Consider the following 22,858-nt stretch of genomic DNA (forward strand, 5'->3'; position numbering starts at 1 on the left):
AACGGAAAACGGAAAACGCTCTATAGCCCGCAGACTTTTTTTTTTTTTTTTTTTGGGCTCTAGGAATCACTAATAATATAGCGTTAACAAAACGTCTGTATTAATCATGACCCCGGAAGTAAATGGGGGGAAGAAATTTGCCGTGACAGATCCACCTCGGTCCACACTCCATTACAGTAGGTTGCTGTAATGCACACCAGAAGGTCACCTGCCAACCGCCATATTAAAACAAAAGAAGAAAAAGAAGAATCACTGCATTAGTGGGACGACAGCTTACATCCGGGTGGCGGCGGTATTGCACACTAATACAATTCGCATCCGCCGTTAAACAACACGAAGAAGAAGCACTGCGGATGGGCGGAGTCTGCCCACCCTGACGCAATCACTAATAGTGGCTACATAACAAACACTGACACTTCCCTTTTTCAGCGGCTGCTAAACAACAACACCGACAAGAATGGGACGAGCCGTCGTCATTGTTTGTCGTACGGCAAGCCCCAGGGTCGCCGCCGAACGGTTGCTTCGAAGCGTTGTATCACGGGACTAGCCGACGAAGGCGGCTAACGGGCTTGCTAGCGCGGGGCTGGGCTAAGTTGCCTCTTCGGTCGCGGCGACCCCACTCAGCTCCACCACGACCGCGCTCACTCGCAGGGAAAATGGTAAGCGCTCATTTGTTATTTCATCAATATTCATCTTTCAGACCCAACAATTATTAAATTCATCTTAATGATCGATTTTTGTGGTGATAAGCACCTACAATCCTTATCATCATAGTAAATATGTCTTGTATATAAATATTTAAATATATAAATGACGTCACTTTATTTTGTGACACGCCACACGATTCCCTTTTAACGTCACAGAAAACAAGTTAAAGCAGGGATGTCAAACTTACGGCCCGCGGGCCGGTGTTGTACCGAAATTTGTTACCCATTGGAATTTGTAACTCCAGGGGGGCGATGTTCCCATGGCGTTTGTTTGATGGTTAAACCGCAAGGCCAAAGAGGAGAAGAAGAACGCTTGCGTAAATGGCGTAAACTATCCTTAAAGGCCTACTGAATTGAGATTTTATTATTTAAATGGGGATAGCAGGTCCATTCTATGTGTCATACTTGATCATTTTGCGAGATTGACATGTTTTTGCTGCCGCGAGATATTGACTGGTGTGCCGTGGAAAATTATGCAACTTCACTTAACTGGTCCAAAAAAACATTTTTAGCAAATCAATAATTATAATCGGCAAATAATGTGCTTTTGCTCAGTGTCTGTGCTGTGCAGAGCTTGGCAGGGTAACCACGTAATACTCCATGTCAGTAAGTGGCAGCAGGTAGTTCATTGCTATGTAAAAGTCGGAAAGAGACGAGGATGTTTTTTTTGTGATCCCAATATGCAGACCACAGCGGGAGGCAGGGTGCAGGTAAAAAACTATGTACTGCTTAAACCACAAAAGGCAGTGGCTATGCAAAACAAAAGTAAAACTGAACTGGCTACAGAGTGAACAGAAACAAAATGCTAGACGACAGCAAAAACTTACGGCGTCCACAAAGTACATCCATACATGACATGACAATCAACGATGTCCCCACAAAAAAGGATAGCAACAACGTTAAAAGCCTCGCTTTATAAAACAAAGCAGGTGCGCGGAATAGTGCTCAAAGGAAGACATGAAACTGCTACAGGAAAACACCAACCAAACAGGAAGGGCCACCAAAATGACAGCGGAAGACAAGAACTAAAGCACGACACACAGGAAAACACCAACAAACTCAGACCTGGTGGAACTTACATTTTTAAACGTTTCCCGCTGGTGGTGTGCCTCCAGATTTTTTTATGAAAAAAACGTGCCTTGCCTCAAAAAAGGTTGAAAAACACTGTAGTAGAGAACATCGACAATAAAGTTTGCAACTTTTGGTCACTAATAAAAAGCCTTGCCTGTACCGGAAGTAGCAGACGATGTGCACGTGACGTCACGGGTTGTAGGGCTCCTCACATCCTCACATTGTTTACAATAATGGCCACCAGCAGCTAGAGCGATTCAGGCCGAGAAAGCGACAGTTTCCCTATTAATTTGAGCGAGGATGAGGATAGTGAGAGAAGGACTAGAAGAAGAAAAAAAAGATGAGGGCAGCGTGAGCGATTCAGATGTTATTAGACACATTTACTAGGATAATTCTGGAAAATCCCTCATCAGCTTATTGTGTTACCAGTGTTTTAGTGAGATTATATAGTCATACCTGAAAGTCGGAGGGGTGTGGTGACCGCCAGTGTTTCTAAGGGAAGCCATGGAGGAGCCAAGAAAGTCGCAGCTGCCTCTTTGACAGCTGCAGGAGGAACGACACAAGCTCCGCTCATGTTTACGGTAAGAGCCGACTTATTACCACAATTTTCTCACCGAAACCTGCCGGTTGACCTGTAGTAGAGAACCATGTTCGCTTGACCGCTCTGTTGCATAGTAAAGCTTCACAACAAACAAAGAAACACCGGCTGTGTTTGTGTTGCTACAGCCGGCTGCAATTCACCGCTTTCCACCAACATCCTTTTTCTTTGTAGTCTCCATTATTAATTGAACAAATTGCAAAAGATTCAGCAACACAGAAGTCCAGAATACTGTGTAATTATGCGATAAAAACAGACTACTTTTAGTCGTGATCGGTGCTGGGAGAAAATGTCCACTACCACCGGTGACATTCCGCGACGTTTTCAACAGGACACCTCGCGGGAAATTTAAAATTGCAATTTAGCAAACTAAACTGGCCGTATTGGCATGTGTTGCAATGTTAATATTTCATCATTGATATATGAAGGGTTGTACTTGTATAGCGCTTTTCTACCTTCAAGGTACTCAAAGCGCTTTGACACTACTTCCACATTTACCCATTCACACACACATTCACACACTGATGGAGGGAGCTGCCATGCAAGGTGCCAACCAGCACCCATCAGGAGCAAGGGTGAGGTGTCTTGCTCAGGACACAACGGACGTAACGAGGTTGGTACTAGGTGGGATTTGAACCAGGGACCCTCGGGTTGCGCACGGCCACTCTCCCACTGCGCCACGCCGTCCCTATATAAACTATCAGACTGCGTGGTCGGTAGTAGTGGGTTTCAGTAAGCCTTTAAAGACATGACAAAGTTAAGTTTGAAAGATAAATTGATATAAATGACTAGTATTATCAGACAGGTATTGTAAAGACGAGTTGAGTGATGTTCGTATTATTTTTCAGTGATACACATCAAGACAGTTATGGATTATTGCTAAATAAAGAAGCAAAAAGCATAGGTTCCATAGTTACAGTATATTTCTAATTGATTGTAAATAATGTAAATAATTCAATGTATATACTTTGATAATTAACTTGTGTGTGATGACTTTATTATGCTAATCAATCAATCAATCAATGTTTATTTATATAGCCCTAAATCACTAGTGTCTCAAAGGGCTGCACAAACCATAACACAAACCACTACGACATCCTCGGTAGGCCCACATAAGGGCAAGGAAAACTCACACCCAGTGGGACGTCGGTGACAATGATGACTATGAGAACCTTGGAGAGGAGGAAAGCAATGGATGTCGAGCGGGTCTAACATGATACTGTGAAAGTTCAATCCATAATGGATCCAACACAGTCGCAAGAGTCCAGTCCAAAGCGGATCCAACACAGCAGCGAGAGTCCCGTTAACAGCGGAGCCAGCAGGAAAACATCCCAAGCGGAGGCGGATCAGCAGCGCAGAGATGTCCCCAGTCGATACACAGCCGAGCAGTACATGGCCACTGGATCGGACAAGGGAGAATGGGACATAGGAGAAAAAGAAAAGAAACGGCAGATCAACTGGTCTAAAGAGGGAGTCTATTGAAAGGATAGAGTATACAAATGAGTTTTAAGGTGAGACTTAAATGCTTCTACTTAGGTGGCATCTCAAACTTTTACCGGGAGGGCATTCCAGAGTACTGGAGCCCGAAATGAAAACGCTCTATAGCCCGCAGACTTTTTTTGGGCTTTGGGAATCACTAATAAGCCGGAGTCCTTTGAACGCAGATTTCTTGCCCGGACATATGGTACAATACAATCAGCAAGATAGGATGGAGCTAGACTGTGTAGTATTTTATACGTAAGTAGTAAAACCTTAAAGTCACATCTTAAGTGCACAGGAAGCCAGTGCAGGTGAGCCAGTACAGGCGTAATGTGATCAAACTTTCTTGTTCTTGTCAAAAGTCTAGCAGCCGCATTTTGTACCAACTGTAATCTTTTAATGCTAGACATGGGGAGACCCGAAAATAATACGTTACAGTAATCGAGACGAGACGTAACAAACGCATGGATAATGATCTCAGCGTCTTTAGTGGACAAAATGGAGCGAATTTTAGCGATATTACGGAGATGAAAGAAGGCCGTTTTAGTAACGCTTTTAATGTGTGACTCAAAGGAGAGAGTTGGGTCAAAGATAACACCCAGATTCTTTACCGTGTCGCCTTGTTTAATTGTTTGGTTGTCAAATGTTAGAGTTGTATTATTAAATAGAGGTCGGTGTCTAGCAGGACCGATAATCAGCATTTCCGTTTTTTTGGCGTTGAGTTGCAAAAAGTTAGCGGACATCCATTGTTTAATTTCATTAAGACACGCCTCCAGCTGACTACAATCCGGCGTGTTGGTCAGCTTTAGGGGCATGGAGAGTTGGGTGTCATCAGCATAACAGTGAAAGCTAATACCGTATTTGCGTATGATGTCACCTAGCGGCAGCATGTAGATGCTGGAGAGTGCAGGGCCAAGGACCGAACCCTGGGGAACTCCACACGTTACTTTGACGTAGTCCGAAGTCACATTGTTATGGGAGACGCACTGCATCCTATCAGTAAGATAAGAGTTAAACCAAGACAGGGCTAAGTCTGACATACCAATTCGTGTTTTGATACGTTCTAATAAAATATTATGATCGACGGTATCGAAAGCAGCGCTAAGATCGAGGAGCAGCAACATAGATGACGCATCAGAATCCATCGTTAGCAATAGATCATTAGTAATTTTTGCGAGGGCTGTTTCCGTGGAGTGATTTGCCCTGAAACCGGATTGAAAGGTTTCACATAGATTGTTAGATGCTAAGTGTTCATTTAACTGCTCCGCAACAATTTTTTCGAGGATTTTTGAAATAAATGGAAGGTGAGACACCGGTCGGTAGTTTACCATGAGGTCAGGATCGAGGTTAGGTCTTTTAAGAAGAGGATGAATAACCGCTTTTTTGAATGCTAGGGGAACAGTGCCCGAGGAAAGTGATAAGTTTATAATATTTAGCACTGATGGACCTAATAATACAAAGAGCTCCTTGATCAGTTTCCCAGGAAGTGGGTCAAGTAAACATGTTTGTTTTATTCCATTTACACGTTGTAACAATTCCTCTAATGTTATTTCCTCAAAACAAGAGAAACTATTTTGGAGGGCAGTATCCGCCGTATATACAATCGTGTCAGTGTTAATAGAACCCCGTTGTAGCTGGGACGCATTGTCTTTAATCTCCTTTCTAATGACTTCAATTTTCTTACTAAAGAATTGCATAAAGTCATCAGCTGAGTGGGTGGAGCTACTGGAAGGAGTCCCTTGTTGGGTTAGCGATGCTGCCGTACTAAACAAAAATTTAGGATCGTTTTTATTACGGTGGATGAGATTTGAGTAATATTTAGCTTTACCTAAGGTAAGCATGCGTTTATAAGTTATTAAACCATCACTCCATGCTTGATGGTGCACCTCAAGTTTAGTCGTGCGCCATTTGCGTTCCAGCTTTCTACATAATAATTTCTGAGCTCTAGTTTCTTCTGTAAACCATGGGGTACGCTTTTTTGGAGCCTTTTTTAACTTTAGCGGTGCTATGTTCTCAATGGTTTCGCGCAGGGCGTGGTTAAAGTTGTTAGTGAGGTTATCAATAGAGCCCACATACTTTGGGAATGGTGCCATTACCGAGGGCAGTAGGTCAGCAAGAGTTGTCGTTGTGGCCGCATTAATGTTGCGGCTGCTATAGCAGTTATTATTATTATTAGTTTGACGAACATGTGTCTGAACCTCGAATTTTATAAGGTAATGATCGGACAATACTTTAGTATACGGGAGTATCGTAACTTTGGAAATGGTGATACCCCTGACAAGCACTAGGTCTATCGTATTACCGTTGCGATGCGTGGGTTCATTTATTATTTGTGTGAGACCACAGCTATCAATTATAGTCTGGAGCGCTACGCACGGTGGGTCCGATGGGGTATTCATATGGATATTAAAGTCCCCCATTATGATTATATTATCGGCGTAGATAACAGCCAGGTGTAGAGGCAGCGGTGTGACAGACCTCATAGTAAGCACCTCAAACGATTTATATTTATTATTTATGTTAGGACTAAGGTTAAAGTTTTCATTGTATATTAGTGCGACCCCCCCACCCCTTTTAAGCGGATGGGCAATATGCGCATGTGTAAAGTTAGGAGGACATGCCTCATTTAGCGCAAAAAAGTCGTTTGGTTTAAGCCAGGTTTCGCTGAGACCGATGACGTTAAGATTGTTGTCTCTGATGATATCATTAACTAACAACGTTTTGGGAGACAATGATCTTATGTTTAAAAAACCTATATTGTAGGTAGTGGGCTGTTTTAGGGAATTTTTGATCAAATTATCCGTAGTAGCAATATTAATAATGTTGTGTTTATTATGCCCAGTGCATTTAGTATAATTACGACCATATCTAGGAATTGATACGACGGGAATTTTCCGATTCTTTGTTTGTTGCTTTGATAAACTGCACGCATCATAGTTAGCCACCTCAGTGAAACACATGTCCAACTCTGAAACACTCAAAGCAGAAAAAACTTGTTCTAATTTAACTGACTCCTTACCCAGACCAGTAGTCTCGCATCTTCCATTTAAATCCGGCTTCAGGATGGAGGGAAGTGGTGTTCTGTGGGGATTAGCCTTCTGCTTTGTTTTTAGCCCCGCTCGGCATCCGCGACGGAAGAAAGTTGAGACAAGACAAAGAAGCGAGCAGGACAGATAACGGAGAGGAATGGGAGCGTCTGCCCTCAATGAGTGCCAGTGAGAAATGTGAATTGTGAATTATATTTATATAGCGCTTTTCTCTAATGACTCAAAGCGCTTTACATAGTGACACCCAATATCTAAGTTACATTTAAACCAGTGTGGGTGGCACTGGGAGCACGTGGGTAAAGTGTCTTGCCCAAGGACACAACGGCAGTGACTAGGATGGCGTAAGCGGGAATCGAACCTGCAACCCTCAAATTGCTGGCACGGCCACTCTACCAACCGAGCTATACCGCCCGGAATGAAGCCCATTACCTACATATTTTAGCTACATCCAAACCAGTGTAGGTATATATTTTATCAGTCTGTTGTGGCCAGTGCCCTGTACTTTGCAGTGGTTTCTTGGGGCAGCAGCACCAGCAAAAGGGACTTAAACCGGATTGACAAACTGATCCGGAAAGCTGGCCAAACTATTGACATGCAGTCGGAGGCGTTTGTGTCAGTGAGGGACAGGAGGACACTGGACAAATTGCCGGCCATCATGGACAATCCTGCCAACCCACTCCACCAGACAATTGAGGGACAGCGGAGTTCATACTCCAACAGGCTCCTTCAGCTTCGTTTCCACACTGTTCGATTCAAGAACTCTGTATATATCTTATACTGTACATATATTATGTATATATGTTATATTTTATATTGCTTTTAGTCTATTTTTATACCTGCGTTGTACTTTCAATCTTTTCCATCATTTGTAACTGAGCTACTGTGTGGAACAATTTCCCTTTTGGCTCATTAAAGTTTATCTAAGTCTAAGTAGCACTGGGAGCAGGCGGGTAAAGTGTCAGTCCCGAGGACCCAACGGCAGTGACGATCTGGGATCGAACCCGGAGCCCTCGGCCAACCGAGCCACGCCGCCCAAGAAGAAGACAGGGTTTCCCCACACATTAATTTATTTGTGGCGGCCCACCACGAAAGAATTACGGCCGCCACAAATAAATAAAACCAATTTTTTTTTTCTTTTTTTTTCCGGCTTTTGAGTCGCTCGACCGCTCATAAAAGCAATGGGACTCTTGTCTGTGAATGGCTCTTGTAGTTACATATTATGTAAATATTATATAAATATGTATATAAATACTATGTACATAAAGTGTTGTAATTATATTCCAACTCCCCAGTCGCCCGACCACACCACCACAAATAGATGCCTTACCTGTGGGAAACACTGGAAGAAAAGGGTTACTATGAGGCACGGGCGATCAAATCGAGCAATTAAAAGCATTTGGCAGACTCACAGATGAATATATAGTTTAAAATACATATTAGGCATCACAATTAACAGTTCATTCAGTTTACATGTTTTGCGGGGGAGTTTTGTCAAGTGTAAACATGCCAAATTCTTTGTGGCGCGTGTCTGAAAATGTTGATATTCTAGATTAACTGGGACGTGTTGTACGTCATCGGTATTGGTGTATAGAGGTGATTAAAACACAGGAACACAGTTGAATTCTGAAAACAGCGGTACGGTCGCTACTCAGATGTTGCGCCCAGTGACCACTGCGAATACCCACACACAGCTACATAATGGGGCTTTTCTGGCATCCAAGTTGTTGTGCAATGTATGCTCGAGTGTTTTTAAGAGACTTGCGTCACATGGTGTGTTTTGTGCCCGTGCAGGTGTACCTGCTAAATCCTCTGGAGAACCTGAGAAGCTACATCACCAACCGTCCGCCGCTGGTCATTTTCATGATCACCGTCAGCGCTTTGGCCATCGCCTTCCTCACTGTCGGCTACTTCTTCAAGATCAAGGAGATCAAGTCGCCAGGGTTGACGGAGGTGAGGCGCACGCAAGGGCACGCTGATTCTTCAGAGAAAATAATTGGAACCAACATTTGGAGCTGACGTAAAACTGCCATGTTATTATTCTCATTTACTAGAAAAGCTAGCATAAATGATAACATGTATGCGGGAGACATTAACGTCTTTCCCCATTAACAAACTACATACCCCAATGTAGGGATGTGTATATAGTTAGGACTTTGATTCCGATACCTTATCGATATCAGTATTATTGGTAATATATTTACCGTATTTTCCAGACTATAAGGTTCACCCACACAATTTTTGATTTTTTTTTTTTCTTTCATATATTAGCCGCACTGGATTATGAGCCGCATATGTTGTTAAATGAGGTATTTACACAGAAAGATTTTGTAAATGTCTTTTTAAATACCTTAATTGTTTCCAAACGGTGTCTGTCACACCGCAGTAAAACAGAAGTCATCGTCATGGACCCTCTAACTGTGGAAACTAGCTCTCCATTTAGCTAAACAAACTTCCACAGTGAAGTTTTAGTGAATTTACAAAACCGAAACAAGACAAAAAGAATGCCATTGTAAATTAATACTAACACAGATACTCGTAAATGTGTTATTATGTTAGCTAATGCTACCAACGCTAGTTCCATTACTTTAAGATCATCAATCAATCAATCAAAGATTATTTATATAGCTCTAAATCACAAGTGTCTCAAAGGGCTGCACATGCCACAACGACTTCCTCGGCTCCGATCCCACATCAGAGCAAGGAAAAACTCAACCCAATGGGATTACAATGAGAAACATTGGTGGGGACCGCAGATGTGGGGACCTCCCCCTGTGCGACTGGTGCAATGGATGTCGAGTGAATCTAGATTAGACCTGGGTAAATTAAGGCCCGGGTGCCACATGCGACACGTTAAAGGCCTACTGAAATGAGATTTTCTTATTTAAACAGGGATAGCAGTTTATGCTATGTGTCATACTTGATCATTTCGCGATATTGCCATATTTTTGCTGAAAGGATTTAGTAGAGAACATTGACGATAAAGTTCGCAACTTTTGGTCTCTAATAAAAAAGCCTTGCCTTTACCGGAAGTAGCAGACAATGTGCGTGTGACGTCACTAGTTTTAGAGCTCCTCACATTGTTTATAATCATACCCACCAGCAGCTAGAGCGATTCGGACTGAGAAAGCGACAATTTCCCCATTAATTTGAACGAGGTTGAAAGATTCGTGGATGAGAATATTGAGAGTGAAGGACTAGAAGAAGAAAAAAAGTAAAAAATAAAAAAAAGGCAAGGGCAGTGAGAGCAATTCAGATGTTATCAGACACATTTACTAGGATAATTCTGGAAAATCCCTTATCTGCCTATTGTGTTACTAGTGTTTTAGTGAGATTATATAGTACCTGAAAGTCTGAGGGGTGTGGTGACCGCAGTGTCTCCGGCGGGAGGAGGTAAAAGTCCGTTCATAACTACGGTAAGAGCCAACTTATTACCACAATTTTCTCACCGAAACCTGCCGGTTGACATGTGGTCGAGATCCATGTTCGCTTGACTGCTCTGTTCCATAGTAAAGCTTCACCTTCGGGAATTTTAAACAAGGAAACACCGGCTGTGTTTGTGTGGCTAAAGGCTAAAAGCTTACCACCTCCATCTTTCTACTTTGACTTCTCCATTATTAATTGAACAAATTGCAAAAGATTCAGCAACACAGATGTCCAGAATACTGTGTAATTATGCGATAAAAGCAGACTACTTATAGCTTGGATTGGGCTGGAAAATAATGTCCGCTACAACCCGAGACGTCAAACGCACGCGTCATCATACCGCAATGTTTTCAACAGGACACTTCGCGGGAAATTTAAAATTGCAATTTAGTCAACTAATAAGGCCGTATTGGCATGTGTTACAATGTTAATATTTCATCATTGATTTATCAATCAATCAATCAATCAATGTTTACTTATATAGCCCTAAATCACTAGTGTCTCAAAGGGCTGCACAAACCACTACGACATCCTCGGTAGGCCCACATAAGGGCAAGGAAAACTCACACCCAGTGGGACGTCGGTGACAATGATGACTATGAGAACCTTGGAGAGGAGGAAAGCATAAACTATCAGACTGCGTGGTCGGTAGTAGTGGGTTTCAGTAGGTCTTTAAGCTTTTCAATCTGGCCTGCCGGACTTTCCCAAATATTTTTTTTTGCATCTTGAAGTTGGAAAGTGTAGCTGCCATTATGATGTGCAGTCATGTTTTCTAATGACCGTAAGTCTTGAACTATACAAAGTATTTCAATGGTTGGAATCTGCCCTTTTGGATGATATACCAGTTACTATGGTAATCTAATTAGTTACTATGGTCATCTAATTAATTATTATGGTAATCTACGTCACAGCAGCTCAGACGAAGCACCAAGCAGTGTGGGTGGGAAGCGTTTCCACAGACGCGGAAGGAGATTTTCACAACAAAGTTCTAAAGCTTAGTGATATATCAGATTGTAGGTGGGTTTATTTTGTACCTTTCGCGTTCATATTTCACTGTTTGCATTTTTGTCACGTTTCACTCAATTTGTAAAATATGTTGATCGAAAGGGGTGAGACATTCATATTTTGTCAATATTCAGTGTTTTATCGTTCATAGAAAAAGTTAAAATTCCATTACATTTTTAAGGCGGTCTGTGATAACTTTTTTAGCATTCAATCAGACATTATTGTGAGGTTTTGTATTCGTGTTCCTAAAAATAGATATACTGGCCCCCAGACACTTTTTTTTTCTTTAAATGTGGACCCCCGAGTCTAAATAATTGCCCAGGCCTGATCTAGATCATAAATAGGAGGGCTGCGAATCTTTGGGTGTCCCACGATTCTATTCAATATCTATTTTTGGGTCACGATTCGATTCAAAATCAATTTTTTTTTTTCCAATTCAACCCGATTCTCGATCCAAAAACGATTTTTTTCCCGATTTAAAAGGATTCTCTATTCATTCAATACATAGGATTTCAGCAGGATCTATCCCAGTCTGCTGACATGCAAGCAGAGTAGTAGATTTTTGTAAAAAGCTTTTATAATTGTAAAGGACAATATTTTATCAACTGATTGCAGTAATGTAAATTTGTTTTAACTATTAAATGAACCAAAAATATGACTTATTTTATCTTTGTGAAAACATTGGACACAGTGTGTTGTCAAGCTTATGAGATGCGATGGAAGTGTAAGCCACTGTGACACTATTGTTCTTTTTTTTATTTCTACAAATGTCTAATGATAATGTCAATGAGGGATTTTTAATCACTGCTATGCTGAAATTATAACTAATATTGATACTGTTGTTGATAATATTCATTTTTGTTTCACTACTTTTGGTTTGTTCCGTGTCGTGTTTGTGTCTCCTCTCAATTGCTCTGTTTATTGCAGTTCTGAGTGTTGCTGGGTCAGGTTTGGTTTTGGAATTGAATTCAATTGTTATGGTAAAAAATCGTTATAAAAAAAAAAGAAATTCAATTCTGAATCGCACAACGTGAGAATCGCGATTCATATTCGAATCAATTTTTCACACACTCCTAAAAGATAGCATGTGCAAATATATTTTAAAACTTACAAACGTTCCTTGGAGTGATGGATGAAGAATCCATACGGGTAAACACGCTATGGACTTTTCGGTTAAAATCTCTAAACTAAAGGGCACTGCAGCAACTGCAGTGAGCAAACTCGTCCAAAAGATGGCGTCATAGCACAAACACACCTTTTCACTGTCTTTGCTTGTTTTTTTTGTTTTTTTAACTATTTGCATTTTAATCGTCAGCAAAAAAAAAAATCATGAATTAGCTGCACAGTTTTATAAGCAGCGGGGTGCAAAGCGTAGGCAAAAAAGTAGCGGCTTATAATCCGCATTTTACATCCATTGTTTTAAATAATGTGATTAAAAATGCATTTTTATTACCATTTATATTCAGACAAGGTTTTACAACACCAATATCATGTAACATCACACAGCACGGAAGTCCTTTGTCAACACCTTTTTTTAAAGGCGTTAACAAGTCAGCTATGTTTGCAGTGCAAGATGCAATGCAGTTATTTCATCTTATAAAGACAATACAGCATTTCAGCAAGGTGTGTTTTAATGCCACGCAAACATGATCAGCGATAGCTATTTTGCTTCAAAACAACTTTATTGATTATCATATTAATAATTTTTTTAATTCCTGCTTTTAAACATGCTTATTCATTACCAATGACAACTGTAATCCAGTCCCTAATTTATATGCCCGCATCTTGCCTCTTTAGGACTGGAACACGTTCTTGCTGCGCTTTAACGAACTGGACTTGTGTGTGTCGGAGAACGAGACCATTAAGCACGGCCTCAACGAGTCCACCACGCCCGAGAGCCTGGTGCTGACCAGCGGGCAGGCGCGCTCCAGCACGCAGGTGCCGCTGATCTCCGAGGACCCGGGCTCCGTCAACATCTCGGTGCCCATCACACTTACGCTGGATCCCCAGCGTCCGTTCGGGGGCTACTCGCGCAACATCACCCACCTATACGCCGCCGTGCTCGGGCAGCAGGTCGGCCTGTCTGGTGAGTTTGTGTGTTTGAGTTTTAGTCAACATTAAACCAAAGCATGGTCACAGTACAGGGGGTCTTTACTGGGGGGAGCTATGGTTATTTGAAACAAGAATGACAACATATATGGTGACCTTTCTTGGAACAAACTGTACCATACAAAAGACATTAAATAGTAGGATGTATGCAAAGGCCAAAAAATAAAGCAAGAGCACTTTGGTGTGCGGCTATAGACCAGAGGTGTCCAAACATTTTCCACACACTGAAAAATCAAAGCGTATTTTTAATTTTCAAAACCAATACAACATAGACTTTTCTTTTTTTAACCTTTAGGGATCCCCTCTTGTTCGGGAGAGGGTCTCAGTCATAAAAATGTTAACACTAGGTGTGGTGAGATTTGTCCTCTGCATTTGACCCATTCCCCTGTTCACCTGGGAGGTGAGGGTAGCAGCAGCGGTGCCGCGCACGGGAATCATTTTTGTTGGTTTAACCCCCAATACCAATGCTTGATGCTTAGTGGCAAGCAGGGAGGTAACCGGTTCCAATTTATAGTCTTTGGTATGACTCAGCATACACAACTTATTATTTTATTTTTTTTATGACTTACGTTATTAAGTAAATACAAGCCCCGTTTCCATATGAGTTTGGAAATTGTGTTAAATGTAAATATAAACGGAATACAATGATTTGCAAATCATTTTCAAGCCATATTCAGTTGAATATGCTACAAAGACCACATATTTGATGTTCAAACTGATAAACATTTTTCTTTTTTTGCAAATAATCATTAACTTTTAATTTGATGCCAGCAACACGTGACAAAGAAGTTGGGAAAGGTGGCAATAAATACTGATAAAGTTGAGGAATGCTCATCAAACAGTTTTTTGGAACATCCCACAGGTGTGCAGGCTAATTGGGAACAGGTGGGTGCCATGATTGGGTATAAAAGCAGCTTCCATGAAATACTTAGTAATTCACAAACAAGGATGGGGCGAGGTACACCACTTTGTAAGCAAATTGTCGAACAGTTTTAGAACAACATTTCTCAACGAGCTATTGCAAGGAATTTAGGGAGTTTACCATCTACAGTCCGTAAAATCATCAAATGGTTCAGAGAATCTGGAGAAATCACTGCACGTATGCGATGGTATTACGGACCTTTGAACCCTCAGGCGGTACTGCACCAAATCCCGACATCAGTGTGTAAAGGATATCACCACATGGGCTCATTAACACTTAATAAAACCACCGTCAGTAACTACAGTTTGTCTCTTCATCTGTAAGTGCAAGGTAAAACTCTGCTATGCAAAGCAAAACCCATTTATCAACAACACCAAGGAACGCCGGCTTCGCTGGGCCTGAGCTCATCCAAGATGGACTGATGCAAAGTGGAAAAGTGTTCTGTGGTCTGACGAGTCCACATTTCAAATTATATTTGGAAACTGTGGACATGGTGTCCTCCGGAACAAAGAGGAAAATAACCATCTATATTGTTATAGGCGCAAAGTTCAAAAGCCAGCATTTGTGATGGTATTTGGGTGTATTAGTGTCCAAGGCATGTGTAACTTACACATCTGTGAAGGCACCATTAATGCTGAATGGTCCACACAGGTTTTGGAGCAACATATGTTGTCATCCAAGCAACGTTATCATGGACGCCCCTGCTTATTTCAACAAGACAATACCAAGCCATGTGTTACTACAGCGTGAATACCAAGCCATGTGTTACTACAGCGTGGTTTCTTAGTAAAAGAGTGCAGGTACTTTCCTGGCCCGCCTGCAGTCCCGACTTGTCTCCCATCGAAAATGTGTGGCGCATTATGAATCATAAAATATGACAGCGGAGACCCCGGACTGTTGAACGAGTGAAGCTCTACATAAAACAACAATGAGAAAGAATTCCACTTTCAAAGCTTCAACAATTAGTTTCCTCAGTTCCTAAACCTTTTTTGAGTGTTGTTAAATGAAAATATAATGTAACACAGTGGTGGACATGCCCTTTCCCAACTACTTTGGCACGTGTTGCTGCCATGAAATTCAAAGTTAATTATTATTTGCACAAAAAAAAAGTTAATGAGTTTGAACATCAAATATGTTGTCTTTGTTGTGCATTCAATTGAATATGGGTTGAAAAGGATTTGCAAATCATTGTATTCTGTTTATATTTACATCTAACACAATTTCCCAACTCATATGGAAACGGGGTTTGTAAATAACTTATTTAAAAAATAAGTTGTGTGTGAGAATATATGTATGTATATATACGTACGTATGTATGTATGTATATATACACACATATATGCACACACAACTTATTTTTTAACGTTTTTATGACTGAGACCCTTCCCCGGGACCCAATTTGAGTGGAGCCCTTGAGAGCTGTCCGTCAATTATGTTTTTATTATTTTTGTTTGTTTTATGCCCTTTTTTGTCAAAAATGTTTTTCATATGGCAAACACAAAATATTTGAAAGTGGAATTTTTGATGTGAAGTAATTGGAGCGATGGATAGCTCAATTATTCATAACATTCATTTTGAGTCATTGTTTTTTGAACAACAGCTTTAAGGAAAAACAGCCTGCATGGCATATTTCTGTCATTAGTCAATATTGCAAAACATTTTTTTTACATTTCATCTTTTTACTCTTTTATTCCTCTTTTTAAGGTTTTTTTTTATTTTTTATAACATTTCTTAAATGTTCGAACTGTTGAAAAAAATTAGCTATCGGTCACACCCCTGCTCTGGACAAAGGTGCATTTGAGTCCCGATGACATTATAATGATAATAATAATAATAATCTAGTGATCACCCTGCATATATCAGGGGGAGCCTGCCAAGGCAAAAATACAATGTTGCCCAATTTTTTTTGTCACTTTAGAAGTTCAATACTTTGATACACTTCAAAGTAGCCAGTGTGCAGGTTATACAGCAGTAGAGATTTTTCATTCACCGAAATTGATGCCACACATAGCCATTATTGTCCTATGCCACTTCCCCATGTTACCAGCTGTAAATGTTTGTTTCACACGTTTTGTGGTGTTCCAGGCCGTGAAGCCCACGAAGAGATCAACATCACTTTCACGCTGCCCGTTTCCTGGAACGCGGACGACTGCATCCTGCACGGCCACTGCGAGCAGGTGGTGTTCAGCACGTGCATGACCATCTCTGCCGCCAGCAATATCTTCCCAGTCACAGTGTGAGTTGGACGGGATCCTCCTACTTGAGAACTATTGCCCTGATTCGTGTACTAGAAAAGCGTATAACATGCACTCCCAACTATTTGCATGCAGAACTTCATTGATCCAACACACCAGTCCATCATAAGAAGGGATGGACGATACGGCCTGAAACCTACATTGCAATATATATCACAATATATTTTGGTATACTGTAAATTAATAATAGAACCTGTTCAAAATGGGTAACAAAGACTCTAAAAGTAGCTGATGACAAATACAGGAACATTGCATAATTTACTGTTGTATGATTTTATCAAATTATTATCTACTTCTTAAATGTAGTAGTAATATATGGTTACTTTCCATTCAACCATGGTTGTATGTACAATTCTTATGTAATAAGCACTTATTCTTCTGTTTGGGTACTCCACATCAGTTTTGGGCGATACTACAAATTTTGGTATCGATCCAACACCCAATAGTTACGGGGCAGTGTAGGTTTTACCAATGTTCATACTTAAAATTTGCAGGATCATTAAATGTAATGTGACAAAAAACAGGATTGTGATGTAACAATATAAATTAATATTCAAGTAATTTCCTTATTCCCTATAATTTATATTATTTATATAATTTACAAGCGGTAGAAAATGGATGGGTGGATAAATCGCGCAACCCTAATTATGCATAAATAGTTTTGAAGCAAAACAGATTGGACTAACTAACAGTAGAGAGGGATATTAATATAGATGTTGCTGTTTAAACGGACTGCTGTAGCTATACATATGGTAAATAGGGTGATAGAGGTCTTATGAATCAGATAATTGGTGAAATGACAGAAGTGTGGTTCCCCAAGCTGGTGAAGTTATTGCGTTTCTGACTTTTTGCTCCAATTATTATAGGATATGGATATAGAGGATATGGCGCAGTGGAAGAGTGGCCGTGCGCAACCCGAGGGTGCCTGGTTCAATCCCCCCCTAGTACCAACCTCCTCATGTCCGTTGTGTCCTTGAGCAAGACACTTCACCCTTGCTCCTGATGGGTGCTGGTTGGCGCCTTGCATGGCAGCTCCCTCCATCAGTGTGTGAATGTGTGTGTGAATGGGTAAATGTGGAAGTAGTGTCAAAGCGCTTTGAGTACCTTGAAGGTAGAAAAGCGCTATACAAGTACAACCCATTTATCATTTATTTATTTATCTAGCTATCCATCTAGATCTATCTTTGAAATTATACCAGCCAATTTGTGTTTTTTTTTTTTGCTTTTGCAGTCAGCCACCACACTGCATGCCAGAGACGTACACCAACGCCACCTCCTGGTATAAGGTCTTCACCACGGTGCGGGACTCGGACACCAAGTACAGCCAGGACTACAACCCCTTCTGGTGCTACAAAGGCGCCATCGGCAAGGTGTACCACGCACTCAACCCCAAACTCACCGTCATCGTGCCCGATGTAAGCTCATCACTCGTCATCTAGGGCTGGACAATTTAGCTGAATTTTTTTTTTTATATAGATTTCAGTTTCCCGCGGTCATGAAAATATTATAATCAAGAAAAACAATAAACAATGAGCATGCAGTTTTTTTAAGCTTGTTACGATGAAACGGATAAGGAGCCAATTAGTGAAAAAAGAGCGCGTCTCCTAGAAGTTTGGGATGTCACCATCAGGGTTTCCCCTACATTGCCACTATATACGTGGCGGTGGTGGCATGGCTACGAGCGTGGTCAATATGACATCAACATATACAGTTGTGGTCAAAAGTTTACATACACTTGTGAAGGACATAATGTCATGGCTGTCGTGTGTTTCCAATAATTTATACAACTCTTATTTTTTTGTGATAGTGACTGGAGCACATACTTGTTTGTCACAAAAACATTCATGAAGTTTGGTTCCTTTTAGAAATTGGTTATTGGTCTACTGAAAATGTGACCAAATGTGCTGGGTCAAAAGTATACATACAGCAATGTTAATATTTGGTTATATGTCCCTTGGCAAGTTTCACTGCAATAAGGCGCTTTTGGTAGCCATCCACAAGCTTCTGGTTGAATTTTTTTTTACCACTCTTTACAAAATTGGTGCAGTTGCGCTAAATTTCTTGGTTTTCTGACATAGACTTGTTTCTTCAGAATTGTACACGCATTGTCGAGGCCATTCTAAAACCTTATTCCTAGGTGGGTATTGTGGCCAAAGAGCTCACTTTGTGTTTCATCTGACATCGCATGGACAAAGATAAGAATTTCTGGTGGAGAGTTCTGTGGTCAGAGCTGTTTGGCCGCAATACCCAGTAATATGTTTGGAGGAGAAAAGGTGAGGCCTTTAATCCCAGGAACACCACCCTACCGTCGCGCATGGTGGTGGTAGTATTATGCTCTGGGCCTGCTTTGCTGCCAATGGAACTGGTGCTGTACAGAGAGTAAATGGGACAATGAAAAAGGAGGATTACCTCCAAATTCTTCAGGACAACCTAAAATCAGCCCAGGGGTTGGATCTCGGGCGCAGTTGGGTTTTCCAACAGGACAATGACCCCAAACACACGTCAAAAGTGGTAAAGGAATGGCTAAATCAGACTACAATTAAGGTTTTAGAATGGGCTTCCCAAAGTCCTGACTTAAACGTGTGGACAATGCTGAAGAAACAAGTTCATATCAGAAAACCAACACATTTAGCCGAACCGCACCAATTTTGTCAAGAGGAGTGGTCAACGAGTCAACAAGAAGCTTGCCAGAAGCTTGTGGATGGCTACCAAAAGTGCCTTGTTGCAGTGAAACTTACCAAGGGACATATAACCAAATATTAACATTGCTGTATGTATACTTTTGACCCAGCAGATTTGGTCACATTTTCAGTAGACCAATAATAATTTATAAAAGAACCAAACTTCATGAATGTTTTTTGTGACCAACAAGTATGTGCTCCAATCACTCTATCACAAAAAAATAAGAGTTGTTGAAATTATTGGAAACTCAAGACAGCCATGACATTATTAGGGACGGCGTGGCGCAGTGGGGAGAGTGGCCGTGCGCAACCCGAGCGTCCCTGGTTCAATTCCCACCTAGTACCAACCTCGTCACGTCCGTTGTGTCCTGAGCAAGATACTTCACCCTTGCTCCTGATGGGTGCTGGTTGGCGCCTTGCATGGCAGCTCCCTCCATCAGTGTGTGAATGTGTTGTGTGAATGGGTAAATGTGGAAGTAGTGTCAAAGCGCTTTGAGTACCTTGAAGGTAGAAAAGCGCTATACAAGTACAACCCATTTATTTATCATTTATTCTTTACAACTTTTGAACACAACTGCATGCATTCACTTTAAAAAAAGCTAAACAAATGTTTTTTTATCTATGAATAAAAAATGTTAGTGTTATTTATATAGTCATTAATATTAATTGTTTTTTTTATTTATATCAGAATTAGAATCACAATCAGCTTTAAAACAAGGAATATGAGTTGGTAAGTAGACTGCTCTCTTGGTTCAATGCAGTTTCAATTGTTTATTGTAACAGGGTACACTTTATTCTGCCCTCTCTGAATTTTGCAATTTAGTAATAAATATGTAAACAGTCCTTTGAGTTAGATTGGAAAAAAACAAAAACAACTTTAGGTGTTTTATTGATACTTTTCACAATGAAGTCACTGTAAAACTAAACACACTAAAGAAAGTATATATATATATATATATATATATATATATATATGTATATATATATATATATATATACACACACACACACACGTAGGAATCATGTCAGAGCAATACTATAATAACATAAACGCGGGCACAGATAGACAATCATTCACATCAATATATATGGACGGCATGGCGTAGTGGGTAGAGCGGCCAGCCAGAGACCTGAGGGTTGCAGGTTCGCTTCCCACCTATTGACATCCAAAAAATCGCTGCCGTTGTGTCTTTGGGCAGGACACTTCACCCTTTGCCCCTGGTGCCGCTCACACTGGTGAATGAATGGTGAATGAATGATAGGTGGTGGTCGGAGGGGCTGTAGGCGCAAACTGGCAGCCACGCTTCCGTCAGTCTACCCCAGGGCAGCTGTGGCTACTGATGTAGCTTACCAGTCCAGGGGTGAATGAATATTGAGTCCCACTTCTCTGTGAGCGCTTTGAGTGTCTAGAAAAGCGTGATATAAATCTAAGTTATTATTACTATTATTAATGTGCAGTCTGCAATGAAAGCTAACATTATTATTTTTGGAATGTGGGAGGAAAGTGAAGTGCCCGGAGAAAATCCACACACGCACAGGGATAAGTGCTCAATCCACACAGCGAGATCCAAACGGAGTTTCGAAGACGCACACAACGTAAAGTTATTGTCGGTAGTAATGTCAAAAAATATTTAGGCTAATTAACACCGGCTTCAATAAGAAATGCCTTAATTAGCCTAAAATACCTTTTTTTTCAACTTTCTTTTTACTTTTGCAAGGTGTCAACTTGTTTTGGTGCGTGACCAGCTGACACACTTCTGACAGGAAATTTAAGATGCATTTTTTCTGTTTGTTTTTTCCAAAATAAAGCAATGAGGATCATTGTTAGTTTTTTCTAAAATAAAGCATTGAACATTTTTATGATAATTGAGGTGTTTTTCAAACTTATAGCCAATAGTACATAAATAAGAGACTATACACAGAATATTTATTCAACACATCACTTTAATTTGTCTTCATGTTAAAAAAAAACGACTTATTTTTAAGGTGTGGCAATGTTAATCTTGCCGTGGCGTTACGCCATGATCGTTTACATGTCTGGGAAACCCTGCACCTTTTATTTGATACAGTGCTAGCATGCCTAATCAATAATCAAAAACTTAACAAGAAAAGTAAGGCCATACGATTTCCGTGTTAACGTAACAGTGGATGTAAAGACCAATTAAACGGAATCCGCTGTTTAACGTAGGATATTTAAATTCACACAAATGTGAATGAAATGTCGTTGTGGGGAGAAGAAACATTTGTTTGGAAAAATAATGTCTGGTACCGCTCATTCATCCCCGAAACACTGACTGCCACTTGAAACAGTGACTAAACTACGAAGCTAATTTAATAAGTTGAAAAACTTATTCGGGTGTTACAATTTAGTGGTCAATTATACGGAATATGTACTGTACTGTGCAATCTACTAATAAAAGTTTCAATCAATCAGCTAGAACTAGCAAAAACAATCCATACACCCACAACACATCTCATCTGCTTGTGTTGTTGTGAACGACATCGTCATGTCAGATCAATGTACAAACAGGATAGCAGTCACAACTTAAGAGGCTTTCTCTCTTATTTTTCGAATGGCCAAAAGTCGTCTCCAAACTCGTCAAGCTCAGAAAAGCAGCACACTGTCCCCTCTTCAAAATAACACGGCTGTGCGCAATATCTGGTCTGACAGCGCTAACAAAATAACGGTTTCAAAAAACGTTTCTTACACAAGCATAATGTACTTATTGATACATTTACAGCATTTCTATGCTTTGACTTGAAATACTGCTCAAGATGTATTGCACAAATACATTTTATGAAATTGTATTTATGACACAAAACAAACTATAGTGGTAAAATAAGCACAAAAGGTAAAATATAATTCCTAAAAATTAAAACAAACTTTTTTCGTACCGTCATTTATTGTTGTTACTATTATTATTTTTTTTACTTGTTTGTTACCGTGTTATATCCGGTTGTTCTTTTAAATTATTTCAAGTTGAGTATTTGTGGTACATAACCGCTCATGTTTTTTATTTTTTTTTAATCAATGAATAATCGTGTACTTAATCGTGATTTCAATATGAATAAAAAATTGATCATAATTATTATTTTTGGCATAATCGTCCAGCCCTGGCATTATCCTAGCTTTCTAAAAGATATAGTCGGAAGAAAAACAGTAGGGACACTTCGCCTTGTTATCCAATGAGAATTTGTCCCTAAATGTTTGCCATCCACACAGTGTAGAAAAGTGATAGCTTAGCCTTTGTCTCACCAGGATGACCGCTCCCTCATCAACCTCCACCTGATGCACACAAGCTACTTCCTGTTCGTCATGGTCATCACTATGTTCTGCTATGCGGTCATCAAGGGCAGGCCCGGCAAAGTGCGGCAAAGCAGCCCCGACTTCTTCCCCGAAAAGGTACTGCCGCCGCCATTGTCCATCTGCGCGAACGGGCGTCACATCGCACACTTGCAACATTAGGTTGACTCTTAAAGGCCTACTGAAACCCACTACTACCCACCACGCAGTCTGATAGTTTATATATCAATGATGAAATATTAACATTGCAACACATG

General features: G+C 40.5%; 1 protein-coding gene across 3 annotated transcripts in view; it reads left to right on the forward strand.

Annotated features, from left to right (window-relative positions):
- Window positions 1-335: 335 nt before the first annotated feature.
- tmem248 (transmembrane protein 248) overlaps window positions 336-22,858 on the forward strand; it is a 28,686-nt gene continuing 6,163 nt past the window's right edge. Inside the window, exons 1-6 of one of the 3 annotated variants that reach the window (XR_009806568.1) lie at window positions 336-659; window positions 8,694-8,852; window positions 13,128-13,416; window positions 16,447-16,597; window positions 17,848-18,031; window positions 22,557-22,700. Coding sequence is in view for 1 of the 3 variants with exons in the window: in XM_061898883.1 (XP_061754867.1) it covers window positions 2,351-2,359; window positions 8,694-8,852; window positions 13,128-13,416; window positions 16,447-16,597; window positions 17,848-18,031; window positions 22,557-22,700 (936 nt within the window). In the remaining 2 variants the exon portion in view is untranslated. Of the gene's footprint in view, window positions 660-2,202; window positions 2,360-8,693; window positions 8,853-13,127; window positions 13,417-16,446; window positions 16,598-17,847; window positions 18,032-22,556; window positions 22,701-22,858 lie in introns of those variants that run through there. The other 2 variants (XR_009806567.1, XM_061898883.1) reach the window with 2 other exon arrangements.

Source organism: Nerophis ophidion, linkage group LG04 (genome assembly GCF_033978795.1).
Source record: "Nerophis ophidion isolate RoL-2023_Sa linkage group LG04, RoL_Noph_v1.0, whole genome shotgun sequence".
Taxonomy (NCBI): domain Eukaryota; kingdom Metazoa; phylum Chordata; class Actinopteri; order Syngnathiformes; family Syngnathidae; genus Nerophis; species Nerophis ophidion.